Genomic DNA, 27092 nt, shown 5'->3' with positions numbered 1-27092 from the left:
CTCTAAAATCCAAATCAAAGTTCCCCAATCAATCCCACATCAAAACCCCTTGAAAAGTGCGCACCTACAATCTACAACCACAAATCTATAGGCCCTGTACTATACAATAAATTTAAAGCCTAAAGCTAAGCTAAGTCCATGTCCCATCACATTAATCACAAACCTAGCTCACTTCCATCCATGTCATTTTGCTCATCAACCCATCACTCAGCAGTCTCAGCATCACCCCCAAAAGTACTGCAGCCCTCAACCGGCGGCCCTCCATCACAGCCCCTCATAGAGCCACCTGTAACACAGTGTGTAGTTGCCAGACCCATTCAATTTGATTGCATTTTAATTCAACCCCAACCCTTCAAATCACGCTCTCAGTATCTGTGAGAAGCTGTGGCAGTGTTACTGTCACCCTCTCTCTGTAGTTTCTTCGAATATTGTGTGGGAATTATTGCGTCTTTTACTACTTGATGCATCCCTTGACAACATCTTGACATATGTATCTTGGTCTCTGCTAATTGCTTTTTCTATTTCTTGGTTTTCGTGCTCCACAAGTTACAAAACCTATCCTTTCTTGTTTCAAGTTCCACTTCATACTCATTATGTAACTCAACCCTCTTTTCCTTTTTCGTAAACGGTAAACCTCATGTCTTTTTAGTTTTTAGTGGACCTTCAACCTTGTTCAGTCTGCAGTATTAACTCAACCATTGTTGCTAGCCCTATTGTTTTGGGGGTTAATGTTCCATTGCTACGTTTGTGTCTCTGTAGCAGTAAATATAGATTGTGACACTCATGGAAATTGGATTTGAAATCTGCTTCTTCTGCTCTGACTCTTGGAAATTGGATTTACATGACACCATGTCAATTGTCATGTCCAAGTTTCTGATGTCTAACTCAATTCTGTGTGTCATCAAATGCGAAATCGTGGACTACTCTTCATTGTATTTAAGATTCTAAAATTTCATAATTCTCATCCAAGATGAGAAAAGCAAAACAAACAACATTATATTTCATGAGTTAATATCATGTAAAACAGTAAAAGTCAAAGCATTCAATTTAAAATTTCTTAACAATATACAATCGGATTTCAGAAATGTAACGTGACGAAGAAAAAATGAAAAATTAGATATTTAGCTTAAGAACTACATCTTTATGAGGTTTTATCAAACAGCTTTAGTGTATTTTTTTGAAAAAACCAAAACATTAATTAACCTGTAATTACATGTATATCCGCCAATGAAGTAAATAAAAAGTCCAAGACTTTATATATTGTGTAATACAAAAGGTGACATTTTAGTTAAAGTCTAATTTTTTTTGGTATTCCATTCAAAAACAAAAAAACATGTTTTAGTTAAGAAAACATATTCAGTAGACCATTTTCAAAAATAATTTTTTTAAAAATAATTCAAAAACAGGCCTCTTTTTAAAAATAATAAAAAAAAAATATTTTTTTTTTTCACACTTCCTTCTTTCTTAACTATTATTATTTTAAAAATTTTTAAATTTCATACCAAACAAGTTTTCAAATTTAAAAATTAATTTTTAAAACTCAGATTTAAAAAAAAAATTCTTAATTTTTGAAAATTTTTTTTTTAGTAAAATACCAAATGGACCCTTATATTTTTAGCATATCCTTCATGTTGACTTGAGTCCCCACCTCATTTGTTACATGTCACCAAAGGAATCTAATCTTATCCATGTGGCAAATATCATGATTGCAAGATTAGCTTACTATTATAATTGAAATACTACTAGAATCATGGAGAACCTAGGATGTGCATAGATTGATCCCCATCTTCATTAGAAAATTGAATGGTTTTTGTGGGGGATTGAGGCTGTAACCCACTAGCCGTTCTACTCTACTTGAGGAAAAAGAGAAAATGGAATAATTAGTAAAGCTATACTATATATGGTGTATTTCTTGTCTTTTTATATTTAAAAAATAAAAATCTTAAACCTCTGCTTTTGATTCTAAAAGTATATATTAAAATCTGTTTTATAACGAAAAATAAAATATATTCTCCAAAAAAATATATGTGAATATTCAATCAACTATCAGTAAAATAAAGGGTTTTGCGCCTTGTGGTGTGGAAGTTGGCATCTTATTTATTTAAGGGTTCTTTAAGTAGAAATCTAAAATGAGAAATAAAAATAAGGCAGGGTCCAGTCAGCCCAATTTATTCTACCGAATATTCGGTATATTGTATTTATAACCTCATTAATGCATTTGCAACCTAAAACATGCATTTATAATCTAAAATATATCATATACAATTTAAAAAATATATTTGTAATCTAAAAAGATACATCTACAACCTAAAAAATATACATCTACAACCTAAAATCTGCAATACAGATAGATACATCCGCCAAACTCTCGACAAGAGTATCGAGCACTCAGTAGCTTGTTTTCGGCATTCAAACCCGCGCACACAAATAGATTAGACTTTGATTTAATTTTTTATTTAGCTGAATTTCAATTTAAAAATCTTTCAAAATCTGAATTTGGATCACCATTCCATTCCATTCGTTTATGGCCAAGATGACCATACCAATTATCTTCAAATTAAGCAGGTTGAGCATATAAATGCTGTACGTGGGGACAAGTTGGTAATTGTCATTATCATAGTCACATATATTAAGCCTCTGTCACAAGTCACAATTAATATATATAAATATGATGAATCATGTATCATATATATTGTGGAAGCTTGTTGACTAGCTAAGTATGAGAAAGTGCTTGGTTGGTGGTGATAATCAAAGATTCCAATGAAACTGAAGTTGAAAGTTTTGGTCCTTTTGGAGATGCAGTATATGATAATGCTCATGTAGATCAATGAAATAGATGTTGGTTTGATCACTATCTATCTTATTATGGGATTCCCTGTCATCCACGCAAGAGCTTGTAGTTAGTTGGTGGTGGGTTTTAATGTTCCATAAAATCGTCTCCTTCCTTGAGTTATGGTTATGTCCCATCTCATCATCACATCATGCCATATTGATTCTTTAGCATATCCTACGTTTGTGTTATTTTGGGGTCATTTTTCCAATTTTTTCTGTTTCTGACTAGTTGTGACTTGTGAGTCAAAATATCAAACTTAAATTGGATGGATACAACCAAAACATGCAACCAAAAATGAATTGAATGGATGCATGGAAACATATAAATGAAACCAGAACCTTTTTTTTTTTAATAAACAATAAAACCAGAACCTAACTATTTGTGCATTCAATTTTTCTCTTTGTGACAACAACCTCTATTTTCCTTCTATCATATTGCTTCATAGTTCCTAACCTAGCTACATTTGCATCAATATTTCTATTTTCTGTATCAAATAAATCCAGTATTCTGTTATTTAACAAAAAATATATGCATATATGTATTATTAGTGGGCTTATTATAGTCATCAGCTTCCATCAATGCACAATGCAAGCAAACGGTTTGTGCTTCATTATACGTTGGAGATGTATCTGCTATATTTAGTGCTCATATAATTCAGTCAATTGGTAGGGAATTGAGTATCATTTTAAGAAAGGGAAATTTCATTAAATAAACTCTTGTAATATAAGTCTATCTTTTTTAACCCTTCAAGTTTAGCTTTATCTTTTATAAATCTTTGGCCAATTTTGTGACAACAATGTCCTTCTCTCTCTCCCACCCACATCTGAGATCACATATCTAAACCCACCCACCCACCCACTCACCTACAGATCTAAACCCCTTTCTTCCCACTTCTCTGCAATCTCCACAAAGAGATGGAACACCAATATCCAAGTAGAACCCAACAAAACCAGCGAAAGTCTTGCTCCGTCAACCCCAGCGACCACCGCGTCCCTTCCTTCGCCTCCACCTCCTCCTCCTCCCCCTAAACTGTCGTCGACGTCACCAAGCTCCCCGTCTGATCTCATATTATATCTCCTTTCAATTGGGTTTCTTTTATTTACTTTCTTCTCTTTTTTATCCTTTGAAATTTTGTTGGTTTTGGATACAATCAGGAAAAAAGATTATCAAGAATATTGTACTCATTATTGAACAACAAAAAAAAAAAAGCTTGGATTGAGTTTAACAATTTTTTCTATCAATTCATATTTTTCTATCAATTTTTCCATAAAATTCTGACATGGTTTTGTTATTCAAGATATAAAATTTTGATCTGAGTTTGCTATTCTATATATGAAATTTCAATATAGATTTGATGTTCTAGATCTGAAATTTTGACCTAGGTTTATTGTTTCAGATCTGAAATTTGATCGTCGACGACAAATGATCGACACATATTCGACAAATTGTCGATCAACAAATAATGGTAGACAAATGGTCAAAACATTGTGCTACAACCACTTTAGATGATACTACAATTAGTTCATCATATTCATCATTTTTTATCTTTTTATACATTTTATTAAAATCAATTTTTTTGTCAACTATGTGACGATTAAAACGGTATTTTTGTCTGAAAATGGCCAAATTAAAAACTCATAAAAGATAAAGTTGAGAAAAAATAGTTAAAAAAAAATAGAGTTGTATTAAAATGAGTTAATTAAAATTTCCCTTTAAGAAAAGTGGCTCTGACATTCCTGGAAGCAGACCATTATTTTTGTTATGCTAAACTATGCAAAAACATTGGTATATAATTATTATGTTAACCTAATTTTTCGGAACTTGTTAGGAAATAATTACAAAAATAACTAAATAATAATTATAAATTTATAATTGCTTGACCAATCGGTGTATCGCAGTTGCCTATTAATTACAAAAAATTGCTGGATCGACAACTTAAAAATGGACTATGTATTATATATATATTTCCTTCTATCATAAATATTTCGTGTTAAAATTCATAATTCAATATTGTATATTTGTATATATATATATATTGTTTCAATATTGTATATTGAAAAGCATATTTAGTGTACTTAATTACTACATCACTCAATTAATCAATTGATGAGGGGGCAAATAGCATATTAAGAAAAGCGACTTAAGTTTTGTTGTGTATTTCGATGATGCTGTGATTGACTGATTGCAATGAAATAGCTAGGGCTTTAGGGTCACCACTCACCAGATAGCTACTTAGCTAGATAGCTAGGTTTTTAGGGTCACCAGATGAACACGTACCTGGTACATATATGAATTTTAATGATGAAAATGAGATTCTTCTGTCCCCAACCTTGTACCTCATGCCTTAATTAATTAAATCGTATCTTTAATTGTGTTTTTATTTATTAAGAGAATCTGGGTATTCCTGCAAATGACATTTGTGGTGATTTTAATTCTGAAAAACATACATATATATATATATATATATATGGCTCCAAAATCCCAATCAGGGGGTCCATCATATTTAGTGACTGAATTAGAAAGAATGGAAATTAAGGCAGCAACACACAGTACACAGACTCTGTTAAATTTCTGATGAGCCAAGTGTTTGGTTCAGGCAAGCCTGCCCAACTCTTTCAATTATCAATTTTCTGTTTTGACTCTTAAGAATCATGAATTAAGCTACTTTATAAGTGAAAACAAAAAAAAAAGTTATTTTGATATTAATATGTTAACATGCCTTTCTTGATTAATCAAGAAAAAAAGAAATTATAAAATAAGTGAAGCATCCAACCGACTGCATCAGCAAGGGAATTCAATGCATCAATGTCATGTAGTTGTAGCGGTGACCAGTCTAATAGGGATGTAACTGTGTAAGTTGAGAACTTTTATGTAAATTGTTAAATAAGGTATAAATGATTGAAAAAATATTTATATATAACGATGAATACACCACTTTCTCACAATATTTTTCACTCATTACAATCAGATTTTTTTCAAATAATTAAAGACAACGAATAAAAAATAAATGATATAAACCCGAAAACTTACATATAGGAGTCAAATAGATGATGTTCTATATACATAGGGATAGCATAAATTTCTCTTTTTTTGTACTTAAATCTAGGTATATCAGTATATGTATATGATGTATCCTATATATATGATTGGTCATTGGTGTTTAATATATATTGTCCAAAAAAATTTGGTGTTTTATATATGTGCACACAGCCACACACACACACGCTCACAGAAAGTAGGACATAAAAATTCCCAAGCTTGGTGGTGTCCTACGGAAGTGATTAAAATAATATCTACCCTGCTCTCTCTGTGTATACCATTTCATCAATTAAGTTGTTATTATAAAGCATAAAAAATTGGTAGCTAATTATTACACCACTACTGCCTCACCATCTAATTAATTTACTGCTGAAGTTGATGCCAAAAGCTACCATGCCATCAACTTGTATTGAACTATTGATACCAGTCTATCACCATATTTGCTGCTCTTAAGGTTATCATCAACTACAATTACTGCTGTTATTAAATTATCATGTTAGAGGGTAGGACATATTATCTTGTTAGACTTTATATCTGAAGAATTAGACATATTATTGTCCTGACTCCTGACCATGTATTTTCGGAAATTCACATTTATTCCTTTTAATTTAGCTTCTTGTAGCACCAAATAAACATAAAATTTTACCTAAAAGTCTTTGCTATTAGTGCGTGTGGTCTAATTTCATATTATACTAATTGATGTGTTTTCTTCATTTTTTCAATATAAAATGACATCAATACTCTAATCAAACCACTTTTTTTCCGGTATATACACCCCGAACAGTTTTTATATCAAAATTGACCATTGATTCAATTTTCTTTTTTCGGTTTAGGGAGGAGAAGGTATGAGAGGGGAACTTTTGTCATGGTTACAAGAATAATTATTTGACTACTTAAATTAATAATATTAAAGATATTATAAAACATAACATCTTTGATTAAAAATAACATCAACATCCATGTGCATTTATCAAGTGCCAGAAAATACTTCATTAGATAGTTACACTCGGGATTTCTGAAAGATACTGCCCACTGAAATTGCGCATATGATGATTTGGGCTGTGCACAAACTTCCATAAACTTGTTTGAATCTCAACTTTATGTGTTTCTCATTAGCCTTGTAATTGCTTATACTTAGCAGTAAAGTGTTGGCTTTCAGATTAACAAAGCAGGAACATTCCACAGCAAGCCAGCAATTGAAACCCTCCCACACACACACACAGCCCATATAATTGACCAAAGCAACCCACTTTTTTCCCCACAATTTCACATTAAAGTACAAGATAGCACAGCAAGGTAAAAAGACCACAAGGGCTGGGGCGCTGGGCTGTGTGGGTGGGGAGAGAGGGGTAGTATTGGAAAACGAAAAAAGCAAGTACAGGGTGTCCCATTATCCCATATGTATATGGAGCCTCCCTCCGTTCTTCTGCTTATTCATTCACGGAGAAGGAACAAAAGTGTAAAAGAGAAAAAGGGTAAAGCCTGCAACCTGTTTGCTGTTGTTTTGTTCCAATGAATGAATGAATTAAATTAAGCTTTTGGTTGGTGTCTGAACTATGAAATCAAAAGAGGGAGATGATGACGTAGCCAGTCACGCTACCACGCGCGTTTTTAAGTTTTAAGTTTAACAAACAAAATCACACAGAGAGAGTCAGAGAGAGAGAGAGTGCCAAAAAACTATGCTATTGCCTATTACAAACAAGCACTGCTCTCTCAGCTCTCTCTTACATATTTGTCTCCCCAAGTGAGCCAACAGCTCAAGGCCTTTGCTGAGGAGGATCAGTTGGGTCAGCGGATCAGTGTCTGTTGAAACAGTACTATAGCTCAATTGAAGCATTTTTTTACTGCTACGTGGCAATCATATGTGGGTCCTACTATGGTCCCATCTGATGTGGATGTATCATGTATATTGCATGGTCTAACAATATTTTAAGGAATGTTGCTATTTACCATAGAGTCACCGGCGTGGGGTGGAGAGGTCGTCGGCGCCAGCCGAGGTCGCTGGTCGGAAGGGGCAGTGAGGTTTAGGGTGGAGGTGGGGAGAGGTTTCTACTTTCTGCATTCTTTTTTTTTTTTTTCTTCTTTTAGTTCTTTTTTTTATATATATTTTTAAATAATAATAAAAGTGACAAATATGTTCTTAAAAATTGACAGAAATTATAACTAAATTGACAGTATATCTGCATTTGAGTAAAAAAGTATTTTAAAATCCTAATTGTAGTCACTTTGAAAGTGGTATTCTTGTTTGGAATAAGCATATAAGTTGGAGTCATGTTGCTAAAATTTTTCTTTAATAAATTAGCACCCATTACAAAAAGATTTTTTTACCACAAATGGTCCATCAACTTTCATCCAAATATCAATTTGGTTTTTAAAATGCATTTTTATTAAATGTGGTCCTCTATCTTTACTATCGCACATCAATGTTGTCATTTTGTTGTATTTGGTCCAAATTTCCTTTAAAAATAGTCGTGTACAGTGCACGTGACACTTTTTTTAGGGAAAAAATGGTCTTCACACATCCCATAACCATCTAAAAAAATCTTAAATTTTTTGTCATTTTTTAATTCCAAGTTTTTTCTTAAAAAAAAGTAAAAAGATTAAAATAAAATAATTAAAAAAGACATAAGAAATAAAAAATCATTCTCAACCGGAGTCTTAACACATCCTCACTAGGTGTGTCAAAGCATTTTTACCCCTCAGAAAAGGTTTTTTGCAGCGCACTTAACCATTTTTAATGGAAATTCAAATGAAATTGAACATAAGGGCAACATTGATGTGTAGTTGTAAATATGAAGGACCGCATTGAGTAAAAATACATTTTAATGACCAAATTGATATTTTGATAAAAATAGAGAGATCATTTGTGATAAAAAAACCTTAACAAAACTATATCAATGTTGAATTAAAAAAAAACATTATGTTCAAATTAATTTGTTACAAACTTCCAAAAAATAATACAGATGAGACAAAAAATGAATTATACATATGGATTATGAAGAATGGATAGGCAGCCTAAAGTGTTGTTAGGTAAATTAATTAATGATGGAATTAATGTAAGCTCACTAGCTAGAAAGCTTTTTCTTTGTTAACTATTTGGGAAAATGAAAGCAACTTGGAAGAATGAATTAACAAGCATAAAGCCAAGAAGCAAAGAACAGTTAAAAGAGAGGCCCTACTCATAGTCATAGTACTAGCAAATTGAAATTCCTTCTGTTCAGCAAACAAACACTAGCTGAGCTAGAACTGGAGGGGACTCATCACGACCTGGGACCCAAGATTTTACTGAAACAATATCATTCTTTGCCGTTGAAGGCTGAGCCAAACCCAGCCCCTACAATCAGCTACCACATATGTCTGACCATAATTTGACTCCTAGCATAAGAAAATTTGTGTGAAACTCTTCATGTCACGCCACAATACTAAGTGATAATTAAAAGATGATATGTGTTTAAATTTAATACTAATTTATAATTTTTCCACAAAACCATATTGTTTTAAACCCGTATTTCATTATTTTTTAAAATAAAAATCATAATTATTAAACCACAAACACTTAATTTCATATTCTAAAATGACATCATTGGATTATAAACACAAAGTAGGTCAAGAAGTTAGTTTGTGGTACCAATCTATTTCATTTGCTTTTCTTTTGTCACATTTAAGTGTATGATTTTTTTTTTGGTCGAAAGAAGTTACTTCATTGAACAACAGCAAGAGACATACAAAGCTAAAACTAAATTACAAATAAAGGCTCAAAGGATTGAGCACCAAAAAAATAAAAGCATGGAACAAGTCATTGCTACAAGAAATTAGAGTGGATCAAGAGCAAGAGGGCTGTTGCAGTATGATTAAAAAGCTACAAATTGCAAGGACAACATTCATCAAGTCGTGAGGTCTTCATGCCCCAGACACTCATTTGATTTTTATTAGAACCCCAAGTACAAATATGGGCTGGTACTTTTCAACTAAGAGAAATGAATAATGGGTAGGGTACTGGGTAGGACTGTAATTAAAAGTACCTTTGTGGTGGCCAAGACATTGTGAAACAGTAGTACAAGCATAAATCTGAAATCTGAAATGATCTGAAAGAATAAAGAAATTAACACAAGGAAATGCATGCAATGGAGGTTTGCATCAGCAAGGTCAAGGTGTGTTGTCCATTTTATGTGGAAGGTGTAAGGGGCAATTGTGTCAATCATTGATCATCTTCTTCAGTCTTAACCTCTATCGCAGGTTCCTCATCACGTCTCCTTGCATTTATGGCCCATCTCATTTAATACTCCAGATGGATACAGTTCACTATTGCCCCTGCCTAGGGTCCCTCCCTCTACCCTCCAAATGCCAGCCCTCTTTGTTTCAGACATTTTGTAAATTATAACAGCCTTTTGTTTTATTAAACATATTATTATAAGATTTATTTTATATTTAGTACCTAAATTTTAATCATTGTCTTAATATAGTATCTAAATTTTTATTTTGTATCTAATAGGTACCAAAATGAATTTCTGTTAAAATTGTCAACAAAAATTAAGGGCACTATAGTCAAAGTATATTTTAATTATTTTATTTATATGTTTAAAATTATTAAAAAAAACACAACAAACAAAAAAAATTATAAATTATAAATAAAATATAAATTTTTGAAGTGACTATATTACCTCTAATTTTTGTTGATAATTTTAACAGAAATTCATTTTGGTATCTATTAGACACAAAATAAAAGTTTAGGTACTCAATTGGGATAAATAAAAATTTAGGTACCATATTAATACAATGGTCAAAGTTTAGGTACTAAATATGAAAAAAAAAAACCCATAATTATATTTTTTTTTTTTACAAAACAAAATCATATAATTGTATGTCTTCATTTTGGCCTCGAAATGTGGATGTGGGTATGGTCTTTTGAATCTACATTTAAATCGGCCTCATCACATAAATTGTGTTTTCCAAAAAAAGTACTAGTCACATTAAATCCAACTCGAATTCTATTTAATTAAGAACTAATTATATAATTATTTAAAATTAATTATTTAGTAAGATAATACGACACTAAATATTTTTTTGATACGTGATTATATAATTAGCTTATTTTTAGTTTTTTATTCAAAGATTAAACTTGCTAAAAAGAATCAAAATCAGAAATTGTTTAATCAACTATTAATAAATTAATTATGCTCAAAGAAATGGACGAACACAAATTTTTCAATAAAGTATTGAAATGATTGTGATGATAATCAAATGGTTATATAATTTTTCAATTTTTTTAATTTTTTTAAAAGTTGATTATTTGATAAAATTTAAAAGTAAACAGTTTGTAAATAGGTGGTTAACGCTAAATTATTTTACTATTTGGTTAGTTCTAGAATATTTTTATCATTACAATATTTAGAATATATTTAATTATTAATCAGTAGATTCATTCTCTTTTTAATTCATGTTCATTTCAATTTAAAGTTAAGTGTACATGCCTGGCAAAAAAAAGAGTTAAGCGTACATGTTTTATAAAGTATATGTTAATATTATATATTTTCCAAACTTATACACCATTACATTTCCATTTTTGATTCGGGAAAAAGAAATAAAACTTAGGAGTTTTTACGCTAATTATCACTAAATTAATAGTTAATTAGTTCTAATATTTTTCGTGTTAGAATATTCGGATGGACAAAGCTTACGATTTTTGGTATAAAATATTCTTTTTGTTTTATAAAGTTGTATTTTTTATTTTTTTTTTATATTTTGGACAGAAATCCGATCCTTCATAGTTGATACGGCCGCTTGCTTTGTGTGTCTCTCTCTATAAAGCGGCGACCTTCCCACTCGGCCATTCCCTCTCAAAGAAACTTGTCATAAGCTGCGCACCCTTGCCTTCCTTTCCCTTCTAAACCGGTTCGCTACTCACCCACTATTTCACTAACCAAACCAAACCGGTCTAACCCAACCCAACCCATGACAGAGCCGTGGCGTCCGGACCCGGTTCAGGCCTCCCTGTTCCGGCCCCCGGAGACCCCGCGCGAGCCCATGGAGTTCCTCTCGCGCTCTTGGAGCGTCTCCGCACTCGAAGTCTCTAAAGCCTTGGCCCCGCCCCAGGGTGGACCCCACTCAAAGATAAACCTCAGCAGCGCTATACCGGAGGACTTGGCCGGAGAGTTAGAGGAGGGCGCTACGGTTTCCGGGAACCCATTTTCGTTTGCTTCTTCCGAGACTTCGCAGCTGGTCATGGAGCGTATTATGTCACAGTCGGTAAGCTTAGCTAAGCTACTTAGTCATCACCAACTTGGTGGTCAAGTTAATTAGCTAAAACAGAGTAGCAGAGCAGAGTCCAGAGAGAGATTGCCATGTGTGGACAAATTGTGGGATTTTTGCGTTTTCCAGTCTATTCTCTCTCTGTTTTGTTTGTGTCTTTGTTTTCTTTGGCTTTTTTCACGGTGTTTGTATTTGGGTTTCGGTGTGATGCGCGTCTCTGTCTCTTTCCTTGTTTTGGTGCCTCTTATCCCTTTTGGTTTTTTGGGTTTCTTCTGCTCCAGTTCTTCTCAGCTACCGCCATTTTACTCACTCCATTTTCAACTTTCCACTTCTGGGTCTTCCTCTTCTTCACCAACTCACCAATTTGTATTACTCTCTTTTTTGCAGCAGGAGGTATCTCCAAGAACTTCAGGCAGGCTCTCTCACAGCAGTGGCCCTCTCAACGGTTCCTTGACCGACAGCCCACCCGTCTCTCCCTCCGAAATCGACGATGTCAAGGTCTGTACTCATCGCTATAGTCTCCACATGTTTGGTCTTCTTTTTTGAATCTTTCTCCGGCAGCCACCGTACACGGTTGCCGGAATTTGACACAACCACTGTCTGGGTTTTGGAGCACGAAAACTGGGTCACTGACTCACTCAGAGCCGGTCGAACATAGTCCCCAGCTTTCGCACTAACCAACGCTCCCTTTATGACATGTTTTGCTTTTTTCAATGTAAAAATTAATAGCAGTCAGTTTTAGCTCTAAAACCCATTTAAGAATCAGCGTTCTTCTTCATAAAAAGTAATTAGATTTTGGGTACTTTGGCTTCTTCCAAGCGGGACGGTTTTCCGCCTGGAATGGTCGGTGGGTAGCTTCGACATTTACACAAACAGTCTTGGTTTTTTGTCTTATTTTCGGAGCTGCCACTGTTCTTGTTTCTGGGTTCTGTTCGGGTCATGATTAAATTTTATTTGGTCCCCCCACCAGTGAATTGAATACAATGCACGCACGGTGGGTATCACCCAAAAATCAGTCTCTGTATGAAATTTATAAACAGACCATGCTCTAATTATGCTAACTCTGGCTCTGCTTTCGTTGAATGACTCATGGACCCCCAGAAACGCCAAGTGGTTGTGTGATTAGTTCACCATTTAGGACATTTAGAGATGCTCATGTTCATTCAATTACCACACCCATCTATTCTCGTTTTGGGTGGTTTAAATGTTTAATATACACCGACACATACCCAATTTGGCCCTTCCCATAATGACCCAAAACGTATTTCCTTTAATGTTCATGCAGCAGTATGGCCGCTCTAACAACCACCACAATACCCAATACAGAACCACCGGTGCTGGCGGTCCTCCAGTATCTGGTGGTGGAAAGACGGTGGGTCGGTGGCTTAAAGACAGGAGGGAGAAAAAGAAAGAGGAGGCCAGAGCCCAAAATGCCCAGCTCCACGCTGCTGTGTCTGTTGCCGGGGTGGCTTCTGCCATCGCTGCAATTGCTGCTGCCACGGCCGCCTCATCCGGGTCTAGCAAAGATGAGCAAATGGCAAAGACCGACATGGCTGTGGCCTCTGCTGCCACATTGGTAGCTGCCCAATGCGTGGAGGCAGCTGAGGCCATGGGTGCTGAGCGGGAGCACCTCGCTTCGGTTGTTAGCTCCGCTGTGAATGTCCGGTCAGCCGGCGATATCATGACGTTAACCGCAGCAGCAGCAACAGGTACAGAATGAAAATTTTGTTTGAAGGCAGGGGCATAATTGGAACTGAGGTTTTATTTTTTATTGACTCTAATGCCCTTGATGTTTGTGGTGTGGGGTTGCAGCTTTACGTGGTGCAGCGACGCTGAAGGCGAGGGCGTTGAAGGAAGTGTGGAATATAGCAGCAGTTATTCCCGTCGAGAAAGGGATCGGAGTTGGTGGTAACGGTGGTAATGGTAATTCCAACAGTAGTTTCAGTGGTGAACTTGTTCCTGAAGAGAATTTCCTTGGCATATGCAGTAGAGAATTACTTGCTAAGGGTTGTGAGCTCCTCAAGCGCACCCGCAAAGGTAAAGTTCAATTCATTTATCTATTTGTCATTATTTTATACATTTGAAATCATGGCAATTATTTATTTTTCCTTGATTGAATTGTGAGCATGTTTATGTGGGTGGAAATGGAAAAATTGTTTTCATTTTAAGTGAATTTGGATGAACTAAGGTTGATCATGTCCCGACAACACCATTTAACTTGCTTCACTTTAAATTGTGATTAAAGTACTGTACTGAAATAAAAAAAATTTGTACTCTTTGATTCTAGTGCTTAATCTGTTTTGTTTTGTTGTGATGAATGCAGGTGATCTTCATTGGAAAATTGTTTCTGTTTATATCAACAGAACTGGTCAGGTAAAGTTTCTAGCATTTCTTTTGATTTAATATCTTCTTTTAACATGGGATCAATTATTTGGGCATCACTAAAACTTTTGGTCATGAATGTGAACTTGATGGAATAAAAGGTTCTGAGTTAAAGAGACTACCATGATGAAAGAATTGGATCTGCCCCCTCTCTTTTCTCTTTTTGTAATTTGTGTTATCTTTATTAGGTCTGGAACTTCTTTTTGTACAGGTTATGCTGAAGATGAAGAGCAGGCATGTTGCTGGGACCATCACAAAAAAGAAAAAGAGTAAGTGATTACTTTTGTCTTTCAGTAATAATTTGAGTAGAATGGAGGTGGGGGGGTCTTCTATTTGGGGATTTGCGAAAGCACTCTAGTGGGAAAAAGGATCTAAAGGGTTCATCTTTAATTCCATCTCCTTTTGAATGTACAGATGTGGTGCAGGAGGTGATTAAAGATATGCCGGCTTGGCCCGGTCGCCACTTGCTCGAGGGTGGCGAGCACCGGCGTTACTTTGGACTGAAAACGGTTATGCGTGGGGTCGTGGAATTCGAATGCCGGAACCAAAGGGAGTATGATATTTGGACTCAGGGTGTGTCAAGGCTCCTCTCCCTTGCTGCCGAAAAACACAGTAGACATAGAGTTTGAGTAGCTTTCTCTCAATGAGAGGGCAAAATTTGGCAGATGGGGATTTTGGGAATAGGATATATGGGCCGGCTGAACATAATGGATATTTTGCTAATTTGGCTGTGCTGTTTTTAGTAACTTTAGTTGTCTTGCTATTGTAAAAAGGATATATTAAAGGTATAAGCTATCCAAATTGCTCTCTCTTTAATATTGTGGAATATATATTTTGGACTTTTGCCTTTAATTTTTTTAATGGGAAAGAAATTTGATTGGAATCAGAGGTTGTAATCCCATGTGATCCTAGTCCTTGTTATTGGACTGTTTATGGAAAGAAAAGGGGTATCTTGGACTGGGGCAGTCAAAAAAGAATGGGAAGAATCTCAGTTGGAGTAAAGAACAAGAAAGAAGATAAAGACATGCTCTGAGTTGTTTTTTGTTTATTCATGTGGGTTGTTTTTGCTTTGGGCCCCCTATTGGGTTTTGGACATAGTTTAAGGTTTTACATGTTGTGCTTCCATGATTGTCTTTGTCTGTAAACTTGCACTAAATAGAATAATTTTGTTTGGATTAAGTGAATGGAGGGAGGGCGGCCTATGAAATATTTAATTGGCTAAAAGGAGAAGAAGAGGCTGTGTCAGATGATGTGTCTACTAAATTAGTGCTAAAGATGATTGCCTGCTTGTAAACCTGGGTAGATGTAAACAAATTCTAATGTTATTTCAAGTGATGAATTTAAGAAGAATGTTGTTCTCTATAACAGCAATAAAATACCCATTTTTGAGTCCTCAAAGTTATTATAGATGGGGCATGAATTGAACGGGATTGAATCTGACAAAGAAAACAAACGTTATGAACAAGGCAAATGGGGCGCACAGACAAAGACAATTGAAAATATTATAAGAAAGCTTTACATATGAAACACATTGAAATTGAATAGTCATGATACCTGTACAGACGAGCCGGTTTTCATATCTTATTCGGGTCTCTCTATTTATTACCGATTAATACATTTTATCTAATATTTTGTTTTTAATCTACCAAACTCTTCAAACCTTAATTGCAAAAATTCGATTTCACTATGGTAGGTTCTTCCATTCAAATGGGCTCTCAAGTAGTTTTAGGAAAGAGATGTGATAATGAAGAAAAAGGATGCAAATGGAAGCAACTGAATTATATTGTGTAATTGTGAGATGGGTATGTGCTCAAAAGACTCAAAACAAGAGTCTAGTCGGATGACCACATATTCTGTCAAGAAAATCTATTCCAAGTTCAAATATGTTCCTCTCAAAATATTAAAAAATGATTGAGAAAAAAAGAAAAAACGTGATATAAATGTGGACTGGGATACGAAAACAATGGTGATGAAAAACACACATATGCTGGGCTGGGCATCATGAAGTGCTAATGCATCTGCATGATTAGAAATACCCAATATGTTTCTGCAATGTACTTGGGCTTGGCCCAACATGTCATGCTAACTTACCAATTTTCAAGTATTGACCAATATTTCACTATGTTGTGACAAGATTTAAGACACATTGAGTCATTTGGTCACTCCCTCGTATACGCTATGCCTGTAGCTTTTTGGGCTGACGGAGAGCTCTATGAGTCAATTCCCTCACTCCCACTATAAAGACAATTCAATGGTAATTCATTGGTTACTTTTTAGAGTAAGAAAGACTCCTTCTTCCTGCGTGCGTGCTCCACACCCGTGGATCACTCTCTCCCCTTATAACTATTAAGATTTTTCCTTTCCCATGCTTTTAAATTGTACTCTATGCTTCTTACATTTTCATGACTATAAATTCGATATGTGTTTTTCAGTACTTTTTCCATCCAGCCAAAAATATGTTTTATTAACTCTTTAACCTTCTTTATCTTTACCCCACAAAAATATATTTTCGGAACAAATTTATTTTTTCTTTTTCTTTTTGCCCCTAAAAGTTTGGAAATAAAGGTCATTCCTTCAAAATAAAATAAATAACTAGTTAGCTATTGATCTAATCTTTTTCCAAAATTAAAAGATGTCTCAAGTTTGAATCCTCCATTCCCAAATCATAAAAAAAGAGAAAAAAAACAGAAAAAAAAAAAAAGCAAGTGAATATATTTGAAACATATAAATTAAGTAGAGCAAGCTATTATTTGAAAAATGGGCAATTACTTATACAAACTATGAATTTCATCTTTGGTGCAAAAACAAGCAAGAAAGAGAATTTTGATCTTGAGATGATGATAAAATGAAGGTCTCTCTCTCCTCCTAGTCTTACTCTCTCTCTCTAGTGGTCAGTTGTCACCACCGAGTAAAGAGAGAAGAAACACAAAGAGTTGGATAATATCCATATATATGGCGATAGCACCCATTATATACTCATCGTAGCTGTAACGCTTTATGATATTGTCAGTGTCGTACACAATATAAGCACAGCTCAATAGGGCCCCCAACGCTGCATATATCGTCCTCCCAATCGGCCCAAGTGGAAGAATTATCTGTAATTCATTCCAAAATATATACCCACCATAAGACTAAGTTTAATTACCAATCAAAACATAATGTTTTAAAAGCGATTTTGATTATCTGAAAACGTTTTTTGTACTTCAAAAAAGGAGTTATAAAGCGTTCGTTCAGAGATAATTCAAATGAGTTCAGTTTTGCTCACCACAAAAAGGTGGTGGTGAGCATTACCACTATGGTGAATGAGTGAAATGTATTATAAAAAAGTGGTAATGACATGTGTCACTTATCTACTATAGTGGTAATGCTCACTATAATGAGCAAAAATGAATCATAATCCAAATAGTGAAAGAAGATGGGGTAAGAGTTAAAATTATGATAGATTCATGATTTGATTCTCTCTAATATAACAAAAAAATCGACTTTGTTGTCTTACCTGAATGAGGGCGAAGATAAGAAGCATGATGGATGCAGCAAACAAAAATGGGCCCATGAAGCCGAAATCTTGGCCTCTCTTCACGGCCCAAAATGTGTATAAGGTTAGGCCCACAACCATTGAGGCGGTCAGAATTACAGCCAAAAGAACGATCTTCCCTGTTGGCACCAAAACCAAAACAAAAACAAAATCTCATGTATTTACTCCCAATTACTACACATAAAATCAAACTTGAACAGATGCAACTTGTAAAACTTTGTGTTTTCATATTTCTATTTAATTATTTTTAAAAGACCAAGTCCAAAACGGTTAAAAATAACGTCAATTTGAATATAAGCAAAATATCAGCCTCAATTATATTTCATTTCACACCTCTAGTATTTCCATGCTTGTTCATATATTCTTTTCCAATTTAGTGCTGAATTTATTTTCCCATGCCTTCTTACAATGAAAAGTAAAATTGATAGCATGCCTAGTCCAGTAAAATCAAGATAACAAATTTGAAATGCTAAACATGCCCCCAAAATTAATACTCTTTGTTGTCATATTATGAATGTTATAAAGTAATCGATTATTTAGACAGTGCTTTTAGAAGACTTAACAACGCTTTTCTATTGTCAAAAACACTTTTGCTTGAGTTTGACAAAAAAATTAAAAAGTATTTTCAAGTATATTTATAAAAAGCACTTTATTTTTTTTTTCAAAAAAATTTATGTATTTTTAACAAAAACGCTTTTAATGAAAGACTGAAACCACTACTGAGCAAAAGCGTCTACTACCTAACATTAATCTAATTTAGTGAATGGTATTCGTAAACATATTTAATCCAAAAGATACAAAACCCATAATTGAAAATAGATGTGCACAATAAAAGATAGAGATATTTATAGGATAGAGATAATACCTGGTTTAAAGGCACAACTGACCCCCACAGTAATCGACATAAGAATAGTAAACAGCGTAAGAAGCAAATAATTCCAAGGATGCTTCTTGTGGAAAAAGAACAAAAGCACAATATCTGCACCAAAACAGAGAAAAAGAAAAAAAAAAAATCAAATATGTGATGTGTAATATCATTGTTCTAAAAATTACTGGATAAAAAATAACTAATAATAATTGCACATTGAAAAGAATGAAATGTAAAACAAAAAAATCTATCATACAAACACATTTTTAAGTTTTGGATATTAATAAATTCACTTTTCAATTAATACGGTGTAATTCTTTTTTTAACTAATAAAATCTGTTTGTATGTTATATACTTATATAGTACATGTAATCATAGACGAACTGATTATAAACAAGATAGAGTTTTTTGAGGGAAAATAAAAAAACTTAAATAATAGAGTATGTATGAGGGTTTACTTATAATGGAAGAAACAAGAACCACAATGAAGAAGACTGTGCCCCCGGTGGTGTGCCTAATCCAGTTGGGTAAGGAGGGGATATTAACGACGACGGCGGCACACACGACGGTGAGAAGCAATTGAAAGGAGATGATGCTGTAAACCTTGCGAATAAAAGCCCATCGAAATTGAGGGGTCTCCATCATATTAGGGTAGAGTTGGCCAGGTTGAGCCCTGCCAGACTCTACATCACCCTTGTTGAACTGTGCCATTATCACAATTCACAAACGTGACAAAATCACCAACACAAATATCAGTAGATGATTAGGGTTCTTGATGGGAAAAGAAGAGAGATATGTGCGGCTCTTTTTGGGTTTTGTTTGAAAGAGAAAGTGTGGGAATGTGAGGAAAAGTAGGAGGGATTTGGAAAATATATATATATGTATTTTAGAGATGGTTAATTATAAGGTTAAAAGTTTGAGGTGTAATTTAAATTGTTTAAGACATATAGACGGTCTAATAATAAAAGAGTGGTTAAAACGGATGCAAAACCGTCCAAATTTATCATATATGCATTATTTGCAGCAGTAATGCTACACTTACCACATTTTTATACCACAATTTCATACCATCTTACATGGCATTTATACATTGGATACTACAAATTAAAAAATAAAACCTAAAAAAGAAAAAGGAAATACTCTTCCAATAAAGTAATGACACATCAGGTGGGATACAAATGTGGGAGAAAAAATGTGGGACAACTAGCATTATTGTTATTTGCAGGGATTGCACATATTTGGGGTTTTTACTTGAGACTTTATACAAAGAGAGAATGAGGTGTAAGGTTTTACTCGTTTACCTAAGAAAATGAAGTTAAATGAATGGAAGGCTTAGATGCTTCACAGCTAAGAAAATGAATTTAAATCGATGATTGTATATTGACTAATAGTCTAATACAATGAAGTTTACGCGTGATATTATTATACATGTATTACAATTGTTTTTTTTTTTACCAAAAAATGATTTCCTAATATTAGAGAAATTTGAAAAATTAATCCATTTTAGTTTCCATTAAAGAATTTTAACCTTTTTTTTTTTAATTTTAAGAATTTTGACATTTAAGTAGTACTGGAGCTATTCTCAAGAAGTGCTCGAATCTCTATTGAATAGTGCTCAATGAGTGTTCAAGCACTTCTCAAGGGAAGCTCGAGCACTATTTAAGGGTCAAATTTCTAAAAATTAAAAAAACAAAGTTAAAAGTCATTAATTAACTTAAATTTAAGTTAATTTTCCAAATTTCTCCTAGCTTTATGCAAAGAACATGAACCTCAAAATTAACATGTAGCTAAGAAAGATGAGTCACATGTCTTTAAGGTTCAAACTTCAAACCAATGATGAGAAAAATAAATAAATTTCTTGATGGAGAAATAAGCCAACTTCACCCACAAAATACTTGGGCGGCCCAATACCAAATTCATTAGGGCCTACTTACAATGGAATAGTAGCCCAACTTCACTGACTATGTGTTTGGTCTGAAGCTGAACCTCTTTGGGGTGCTTTGAGCATTGGCCTCGTAAATATCTAAGACAAGCAAAAGTGGATCAAAATTTGCCTTTGTCATAGGTGAGGCTATAAATCAATGCCTCAAAGATGAATGTGACTTTATCCTATAACCAGTAGCCAGCACAAAAAAGTTTGATCATGTCCTCCACTTCTCCTTCTTCAATTCCTAGTACTACTGCTACTAGAAATGTTTTTGAGCTTGGAAAGTACAGGGTACTACTCCAAAGAGTTGAACCAGCAGAGACATGTTGCAGGAACAACAAGTCCTCAGTTCCTGTTCCACCTCCAAAGCCGCTTTTGATTGCCATGCCTTGTGAAGCTGGTGAGTTCCCAGTCTTGCTGCTCCTTCATGGCTACCTTCTCTGCAACTCTTTCTACTCTCAGCTTATCCAACACATCGCTTCTCATGGCTTCATTGTCATTGCCCCTCAGGCTAGTCTCTCTCTTTCTTAACTTGAATGCATACTTTATAAATTATATAACTCCACATGTCATAGTTCTTGATGACATGTATATATGTTCAATTCTAGGACTTTTGGTCTTTTTTAGTCAGACAGGATTAGCTTTGATTATTAGCATATTGCCTTCCCAAATTACCAATTATCTTTTTGGGTTTGGAGTTTATTAGCTTGTAGGTGATATAGTTGCTTGGGACCTCTGGATTGTGCACTACTGTGTATGAATTAGATAGGTCATAGGTGGTCCTATATTCACATTCATGACCAAAACAACACAGAACACTGTATTCCTTCAGGGACAATCTGCAAGTTTCCTTCAAGTCACTCTCAATGATTGCCTTAGTCTGCAAGATAAATAGTGTATGTCTCACACCAGAGCAGAATATGTGAATCAATCACTGAGCTTTCATTTTCTCCAGACAAATTATTGAAAGCAGCATTGTGTCTATCATGTGGCTTGTTTTGATTGGTATTGTATTGTATGAACTGAAAAGACCCAAGTGGCTCAGTTCCCTGTCATAGATGCTTGGATATAATTATTGTCCTTTTCTGTTTTTAGTCATTTGAAGTCCATTTCGCATGTAATTTTCCTTGTCCTTTAGGAACTAGATGTGGCTGCATTGAGAAAACTCCTCCTCTCGTTCACATTAAGACGCGTTATATTTTCTGCGTTGATATTGTGCTTATGTTAAAGTAACTTAAAAAGTTAAAGCTATGTCGTTCCAAATCTGCATTATTGTTAGTTGTTACTGTGCCTTCATTAAATGCCAGATATATATAACTGAAAATGCCTTCAACTCTGCCTTATTGATAAGGAGTTGTTCTGTGTCCTCAACAGTTATATACCATAGTTGGACCAGATACAAGTGATGAGATCAAGTCTACAGCGGCAATAACAAATTGGTTATCCGAAGGACTTCAGTTCTTGCTTCCACCCCATGTTCAGGCAAATCTAAGCAAGCTAGCACTCGCAGGCCATAGTCGTGGAGGCAAAGTTTCTTTTGCACTAGCTTTAGGGAAAGAAGAAAGCAGTACCAGTCTAAAATTTTCAGCCTTAATAGGCATTGACCCAGTTGATGGAATGGACAAAGGGAAACAAACCCCTCCACATGTACTAACCTATGTTCCTCATTCATTTGATATGGATATGGCAGTAATGGTGATTGGTTCTGGTTTGGGTGAAGTGAAAAGGAACCCTCTGTTCCCTCCTTGTGCTCCAAAGGGTGTGAACCATGAGGACTTCTTCAATGAATGTCGAAAACCGGCTTGTTATTTTGTGGCTAAGGATTATGGTCATCTTGATATGCTGGATGATGAGACAAAGGGGATTAAAGGCAAAGCTACATATTGTTTGTGCAAGAATGGGAAGTCCAGAGAACCCATGAGGAGGTTTGTTGGAGGGGTTGTGATTGCATTCCTTAAAGCTTATTTAGGAGGTGATAGTAGCCACCTAATGGCTATAAGAGAAGGCCATGAAACTGTGCCAATGGAGCTTCAAGCTGTTGAATTTCTTTTGTGATGTTCAAATAATTTGATTATCCAAAACCAATAGAAAAATAATTAGCTGCAGTTACCTAAAGAAAATTTACTTTGGTAGATAATAAATATGTTACTTGTTCCATTACAAATCTGACAGGGAAACTTCACTTACTTACATAGGTTTCTGAATCTGAAAGTAATGTAGTGATCACTGTAAGATGCATATATGGTTGGATGGATGGTCAAGCTTGGCTGAATATATAATTTGTAGCACACATGAATATTACTTTTAGTGATCCAAGAAGCTGGAATACCTTATGATTGGCCTTGCTGAATACAAAACTATTGGCCATGCATGAATGAGAGGCAATTGAGTTCATCTATATATCTATATATAAAGGGAACTCCCCAAGTTTGGGGAAACATTGAAAATTCTCAAAATTGCCGTAGTTAATAAAAATGCCAAGTGATAGAAATTTAATTTAAAAAGGATAAATAAGTAAAATACTAATATATTTAATAAGAAATAGAAAATGAATGTCTACTAAGAAATAAATTGATAATGAATCTACGTATGCAAAAAAGAAAAAGCTTATTGACACACTCGAGAACGTGTGTCGAGAGGCTAGTAAATTATTAGATGGATGCACAGAATATTTGTAATGCTTGATTTTTTGAGTTGAATTAAGTGAAGTTTTATCCCAAAATTTATTCCTCAACAGATTTAGATAAAAATTGTTGGATTTATAAAAGAATAACCAAAACTTTTCTCTAAATTAGCTACCAAATAATATGCTTAATGGTAATGTCTTGTTTGGATAGAAATAAACAAGATTCATAGTAAATTTTTTTGTATTAACGAGAGTGAACTATTTTTTGAAATAAACAAATTAGACCCTATCGCATTAGTTCATACATAAGTGGGGATAGGTTTGAAGAGTGTAGCACTAACATAACTAAATTTCTTCTGATAAACATGACAATGTCACACTAACTAGCAATTATAGTGGTATTTCTTTTGAAGAGATTTCATGTTCGAATCCTTTCTCTAAATAAAAAATAAAATAAAAATAAAAACATGAGAAAGGACTGATCGAGAATTATTAATATAAAGATGTGGGCTTGAATTGATCAGTCCAATTATGAAAGAAAGCCCATAAATGTCCTAAAACCTATACGCTGTCAGCTTGTTTACAAACACTAATTACTTCTCCGTCTTCCTCGAAAAACTCCCACAAAGCTTCGCGGGACGCGCCACAGCAAGCAGCAACCTCTTCTCCGTCGCCACTCGCCAGCAACCACCCACTTCTGCCATCTTCAGGTGTCTCTCTCTCATTTCCAGTCGCTCCCATTCTTTTTATTTGTTAAGTTCTGATTCCCTTTGTTTGTCTCTCTTTTCACTGTCTTTCCGTTTGAATTTCTGTAAATTTATGTTTGGGCATTGGAACTGGGTTCATTTGTGCTTGCTGATGTACACTTCAACTCGGTTAATTTCTGTTTCAATTATGGGGGGCTGTTAATGGTGTTCCTTCTTCTCAATCCTTTCTTCTCTTCTGTTCTTCGTTTCTCTCTTCCAATTTTCTCCATCTTCTTCCTCAGTTCCAACTTCTAAATTTAGGCTTCTTTTGGTTTCTATCAATTTCTTTTCTATTTGTTAATATAGGGATTATTGTATAGTTTTTTTTTTTTTTTTTTTGTATTTCTGCTTTTATTACATTGTTGATTACTTAAAAAAATTATTTTTTATGTTATAGGTCATCTGGGTATCAGAGCACTGTTATTTTACAGTTTTTCCTCGGTCTCAAGCTCTGATTCTTGGGAGATGAAGATGTATGTCCTATATGTTAATGTTTGGTTTCCGTTTTTATTGTCTTTTACTTATTTCTAATTAGCTTCTTTTATATAAATCACTGCTGGCGGGGGCGTTATGAATTTCAATTTTTGAACAAATTTGCAGACTACAGTCCAATGCCGGTGTACTCACCAATTTTGAAGTGCTCGACTTTCTAAAATCTAAAGGAGCTTCAAAAGATCTAACACGAGTTCTTGCTAACGTATCTCCATCGGAGTATAAGGTTGTGGTGGTGTTTATGTTTCCACCACCTATATTCTGTTTTCAATTTAATGTTGTAGTGAGAATTGATGTATGGTTGATTTGCCTTGTTTAGGTTTATGATTATTTGGTTGAGACTCCTGCACATACTCAGACAAGTGAGAGTATCAATGAGTTCTCGGACAAGTGTAAAAAATATGACCTTGCAAAAGCTGAGGTGGTCAATATCATCAACATTAGGCCGTCTTCGATGGTTGAAATCTACCCGGTGTGTTATAACTACCTTTTTTTAGTAGTCTATTTTGTTTACATATCTTATTGATTTAAGTAATGATTGTGATGGTTTTTTCATAGGAAATCAGAGTTATATCGGGATATAAAAGAAATCTATAAGCACTATATTTTGCATAGAGAAGACTGATGAGGAGTAGAATGCTGTGTCTTCTACTAGTTGACCATGGCTTTACTGATTTACTTTACTCTCTTGTATGGTAGAACATTGGCTGAGTACCATATCTTTTTTTCCCCTTTTTGTGTACCCCGTCAACCTAAACCAATTGTTTCTAACCATTGATAACAAAAATGATCAACCCTTTGTGGTATTCCAGTATCCATTTAGCATTTTAACAGGACATTGTAGATTAAGTAAACTTGTCAGGACTCGGGTCAAAAGAAAGTTTCCTTAAAGTATTCTCTGATAATTGAGAGACTTTATGGATGCCTTCATTGTGACAATGTCCAATGTCTATAAGGACTAGCTGTGTTCCCAAATTTTAGAACAGCCTAGCATGTCCTCCCTTCTTGTTGTATATGCTCAGAGAATCTGTTGGCCTTTTTGGATTAACATGTGCTTGGTGCATACCCAATATCTTTTTTGCAGAGAACCTTAATTTCTTGAGGCCACAATTTGTAGAATTTCCCACATATCATTTCGGTTCATGAAAACATAATGAAATAGTAATTATCAGAGATTACTATTGTATTTAATCATCTGACACTGGATTGGGGTGTTTTGTTTTGATTTGTTTTTCTTTGCGTAATGACCAAAAGTAAAATTGTTGTAATGCTGAAGTTACTTAAGGTATCTGATATAACTTTACGAGAAATTTCTTTTTTTGTTCCTGGTTTGTTGTAATTTCTAAAACGTGTGAACTCATTTGCAAATTGTCTTTGTTGTGTTTTATGATGTTTCACAGATTATCGAAGAATGCGACTTGCGTTTAGGAGATACTGCTGAAGAGCTGGTAGAGATGTTAGTAGAGGTGTTCCCACATCCTCAAGCTGCACCATCCCCTGAACCTGAACCTGAACCTGAAGCAGCAATTGACGAGAGTGATGCAAAAACCACGAATGTGAAACAAATTGAAGAACAAAATGACGGCAATAAAGAGAACCCTAAAAATGGGGAGCAAATGGAAGAACAGAATGATGGCGATAAAAAGAACCCTGAAAACGGGGAGCAAATGGAGACAAGTTGATGGGCTATGGGAGTGACCATTAATCTGTACTCAAAGTCACATTTCCAAAAAGCATTCCAGTACGAATGTTGTAAAGTTTAAAACTCATTAATTTTTCAACATTTAGGCTGATGATCTGAAGTCAAGTTTATCTTGTAAATCCAGGTGCATCTTTGGTTGTCACAAGTGATTGCCCAATGTTGTCATAATGCTAGAAATGAAGAAATTTACAGGTTGTGGTTTGTTCACTTAAATCTTTTGGTTTGTTAGAAATGATTTCACCATTTTGATCAAGAGAAATGGACTGGATGTACCACTTGTTCGTGTTGGAAGAGACCGCATTACACAGATCGGATGGCTACAAATCTATAGTCTAAGATCGAAAAAAGTGAATTCGTCATATTTAAAATTTAATGGTTAAATATGCATATTATCGGATAATTATTCGCTTCTTACAACAAATCTTGTAACTACTGCACTTCGGCCCATTTTCCATCTATACCGCACAATTGACCATTTTCATCACGACCACTGAACCACGTGAAAGCATCACAGTGTTTGATCAGAACGGGACATACAGGACACGTACAATATCTGACTACTTGCAGATAGTATTTTTCCTTTCATGTGGTGTATACTAAGTACATAAAAATAGGACAATTGTGTTAGTGTCCCGATTTTTTTTTTTTTTTTTTTTTTACGACTGGAAATTCCACACCTAAATAATTTTGGAC

The 27092-nt window shown here is 34.5% G+C and overlaps 4 protein-coding genes across 5 annotated transcripts; 3 read left to right on the top strand and 1 right to left on the bottom strand.

Moving 5' to 3' along the window:
- Nucleotides 1-11631: 11631 nt before the first annotated feature.
- On the top strand, nt 11632-15313 carry LOC147294025 (VAN3-binding protein-like). Of its 2 annotated transcripts, none has more exons than XM_086231420.1 (7): nt 11632-12118; nt 12509-12619; nt 13410-13830; nt 13934-14158; nt 14445-14494; nt 14715-14772; nt 14918-15313. In XM_086231420.1, exons 1-7 carry the CDS (start codon nt 11825-11827, stop codon nt 15130-15132), a joined length of 1374 nt encoding a protein of 457 aa, XP_086087546.1. In that variant the 5' UTR covers nt 11632-11824; the 3' UTR covers nt 15133-15313. The 2 variants fall into 2 exon arrangements, with proteins under 2 accessions (XP_086087546.1, XP_086087545.1); XM_086231419.1 differs by having other exon boundaries at nt 11633-12118; nt 13407-13830.
- Nucleotides 15314-17394: 2081 nt separating this feature from the next.
- Nucleotides 17395-19617, bottom strand: LOC147294024 (protein LIFEGUARD 2-like). Its single transcript, XM_086231163.1, has 4 exons — nt 19365-19617; nt 18904-19017; nt 18000-18157; nt 17395-17598 (listed from the first exon to the last, which is right to left on the bottom strand). Exons 1-4 carry the CDS (start codon nt 19615-19617, stop codon nt 17395-17397), a joined length of 729 nt encoding a protein of 242 aa, XP_086087289.1.
- A 1309-nt stretch (nt 19618-20926) lies between these two features.
- CLH2 (chlorophyllase 2) lies at nt 20927-23134 on the top strand. Its single transcript, XM_086233442.1, has 2 exons — nt 20927-21343; nt 22208-23134. The coding sequence occupies exons 1-2, from the start codon at nt 21050-21052 to the stop codon at nt 22886-22888; spliced, it is 975 nt and encodes a 324-aa protein (XP_086089568.1). The 5' UTR covers nt 20927-21049; the 3' UTR covers nt 22889-23134.
- Nucleotides 23135-24041: 907 nt separating this feature from the next.
- Nucleotides 24042-26606, top strand: LOC147294022 (uncharacterized). Its single transcript, XM_086233443.1, has 5 exons — nt 24042-24169; nt 24603-24678; nt 24806-24923; nt 25017-25169; nt 26098-26606. Exons 2-5 carry the CDS (start codon nt 24671-24673, stop codon nt 26377-26379), a joined length of 561 nt encoding a protein of 186 aa, XP_086089569.1. The 5' UTR covers nt 24042-24169; nt 24603-24670; the 3' UTR covers nt 26380-26606.
- Nucleotides 26607-27092: the final 486 nt, after the last annotated feature.

The sequence above is a fragment of the Dryas octopetala genome, chromosome 2, assembly GCF_963921425.1.
Source record: "Dryas octopetala chromosome 2, drDryOcto1.1, whole genome shotgun sequence".
In the NCBI taxonomy this organism is placed as follows: domain Eukaryota; kingdom Viridiplantae; phylum Streptophyta; class Magnoliopsida; order Rosales; family Rosaceae; genus Dryas; species Dryas octopetala.
This window is presented reverse-complemented; position numbering and strand designations above follow the sequence as displayed.

Coding starts and splice junctions, on each gene's coding strand:
- LOC147294025 (XM_086231419.1), top strand. CDS start 11,825: ATGACAGAGCCGTGGCGTCCGGACCCGGTTCAGGCCTCCCTGTTCCGG. Junction 12,119..12,508: donor AGCGTATTATGTCACAGTCG/GTAAGCTTAGCT, acceptor TCTTTTTTGCAG/CAGGAGGTATCTCCAAGAAC. Junction 12,620..13,406: donor CCGAAATCGACGATGTCAAG/GTCTGTACTCAT, acceptor ATGTTCATGCAG/CAGTATGGCCGCTCTAACAA.
- LOC147294024 (XM_086231163.1), bottom strand. CDS start 19,617: ATGGCACAGTTCAACAAGGGTGATGTAGAGTCTGGCAGGGCTCAACCT. Junction 19,018..19,364: donor TCTTGTTTCTTCCATTATAA/GTAAACCCTCAT, acceptor GTTTTGGTGCAG/ATATTGTGCTTTTGTTCTTT. Junction 18,158..18,903: donor CAGTTGTGCCTTTAAACCAG/GTATTATCTCTA, acceptor TGGTGCCAACAG/GGAAGATCGTTCTTTTGGCT.
- CLH2 (XM_086233442.1), top strand. CDS start 21,050: ATGTCCTCCACTTCTCCTTCTTCAATTCCTAGTACTACTGCTACTAGA. Junction 21,344..22,207: donor TCATTGTCATTGCCCCTCAG/GCTAGTCTCTCT, acceptor TGTCCTCAACAG/TTATATACCATAGTTGGACC.
- LOC147294022 (XM_086233443.1), top strand. Junction 24,924..25,016: donor TATCTCCATCGGAGTATAAG/GTTGTGGTGGTG, acceptor TGCCTTGTTTAG/GTTTATGATTATTTGGTTGA. Junction 25,170..26,097: donor CGATGGTTGAAATCTACCCG/GTGTGTTATAAC, acceptor GATGTTTCACAG/ATTATCGAAGAATGCGACTT.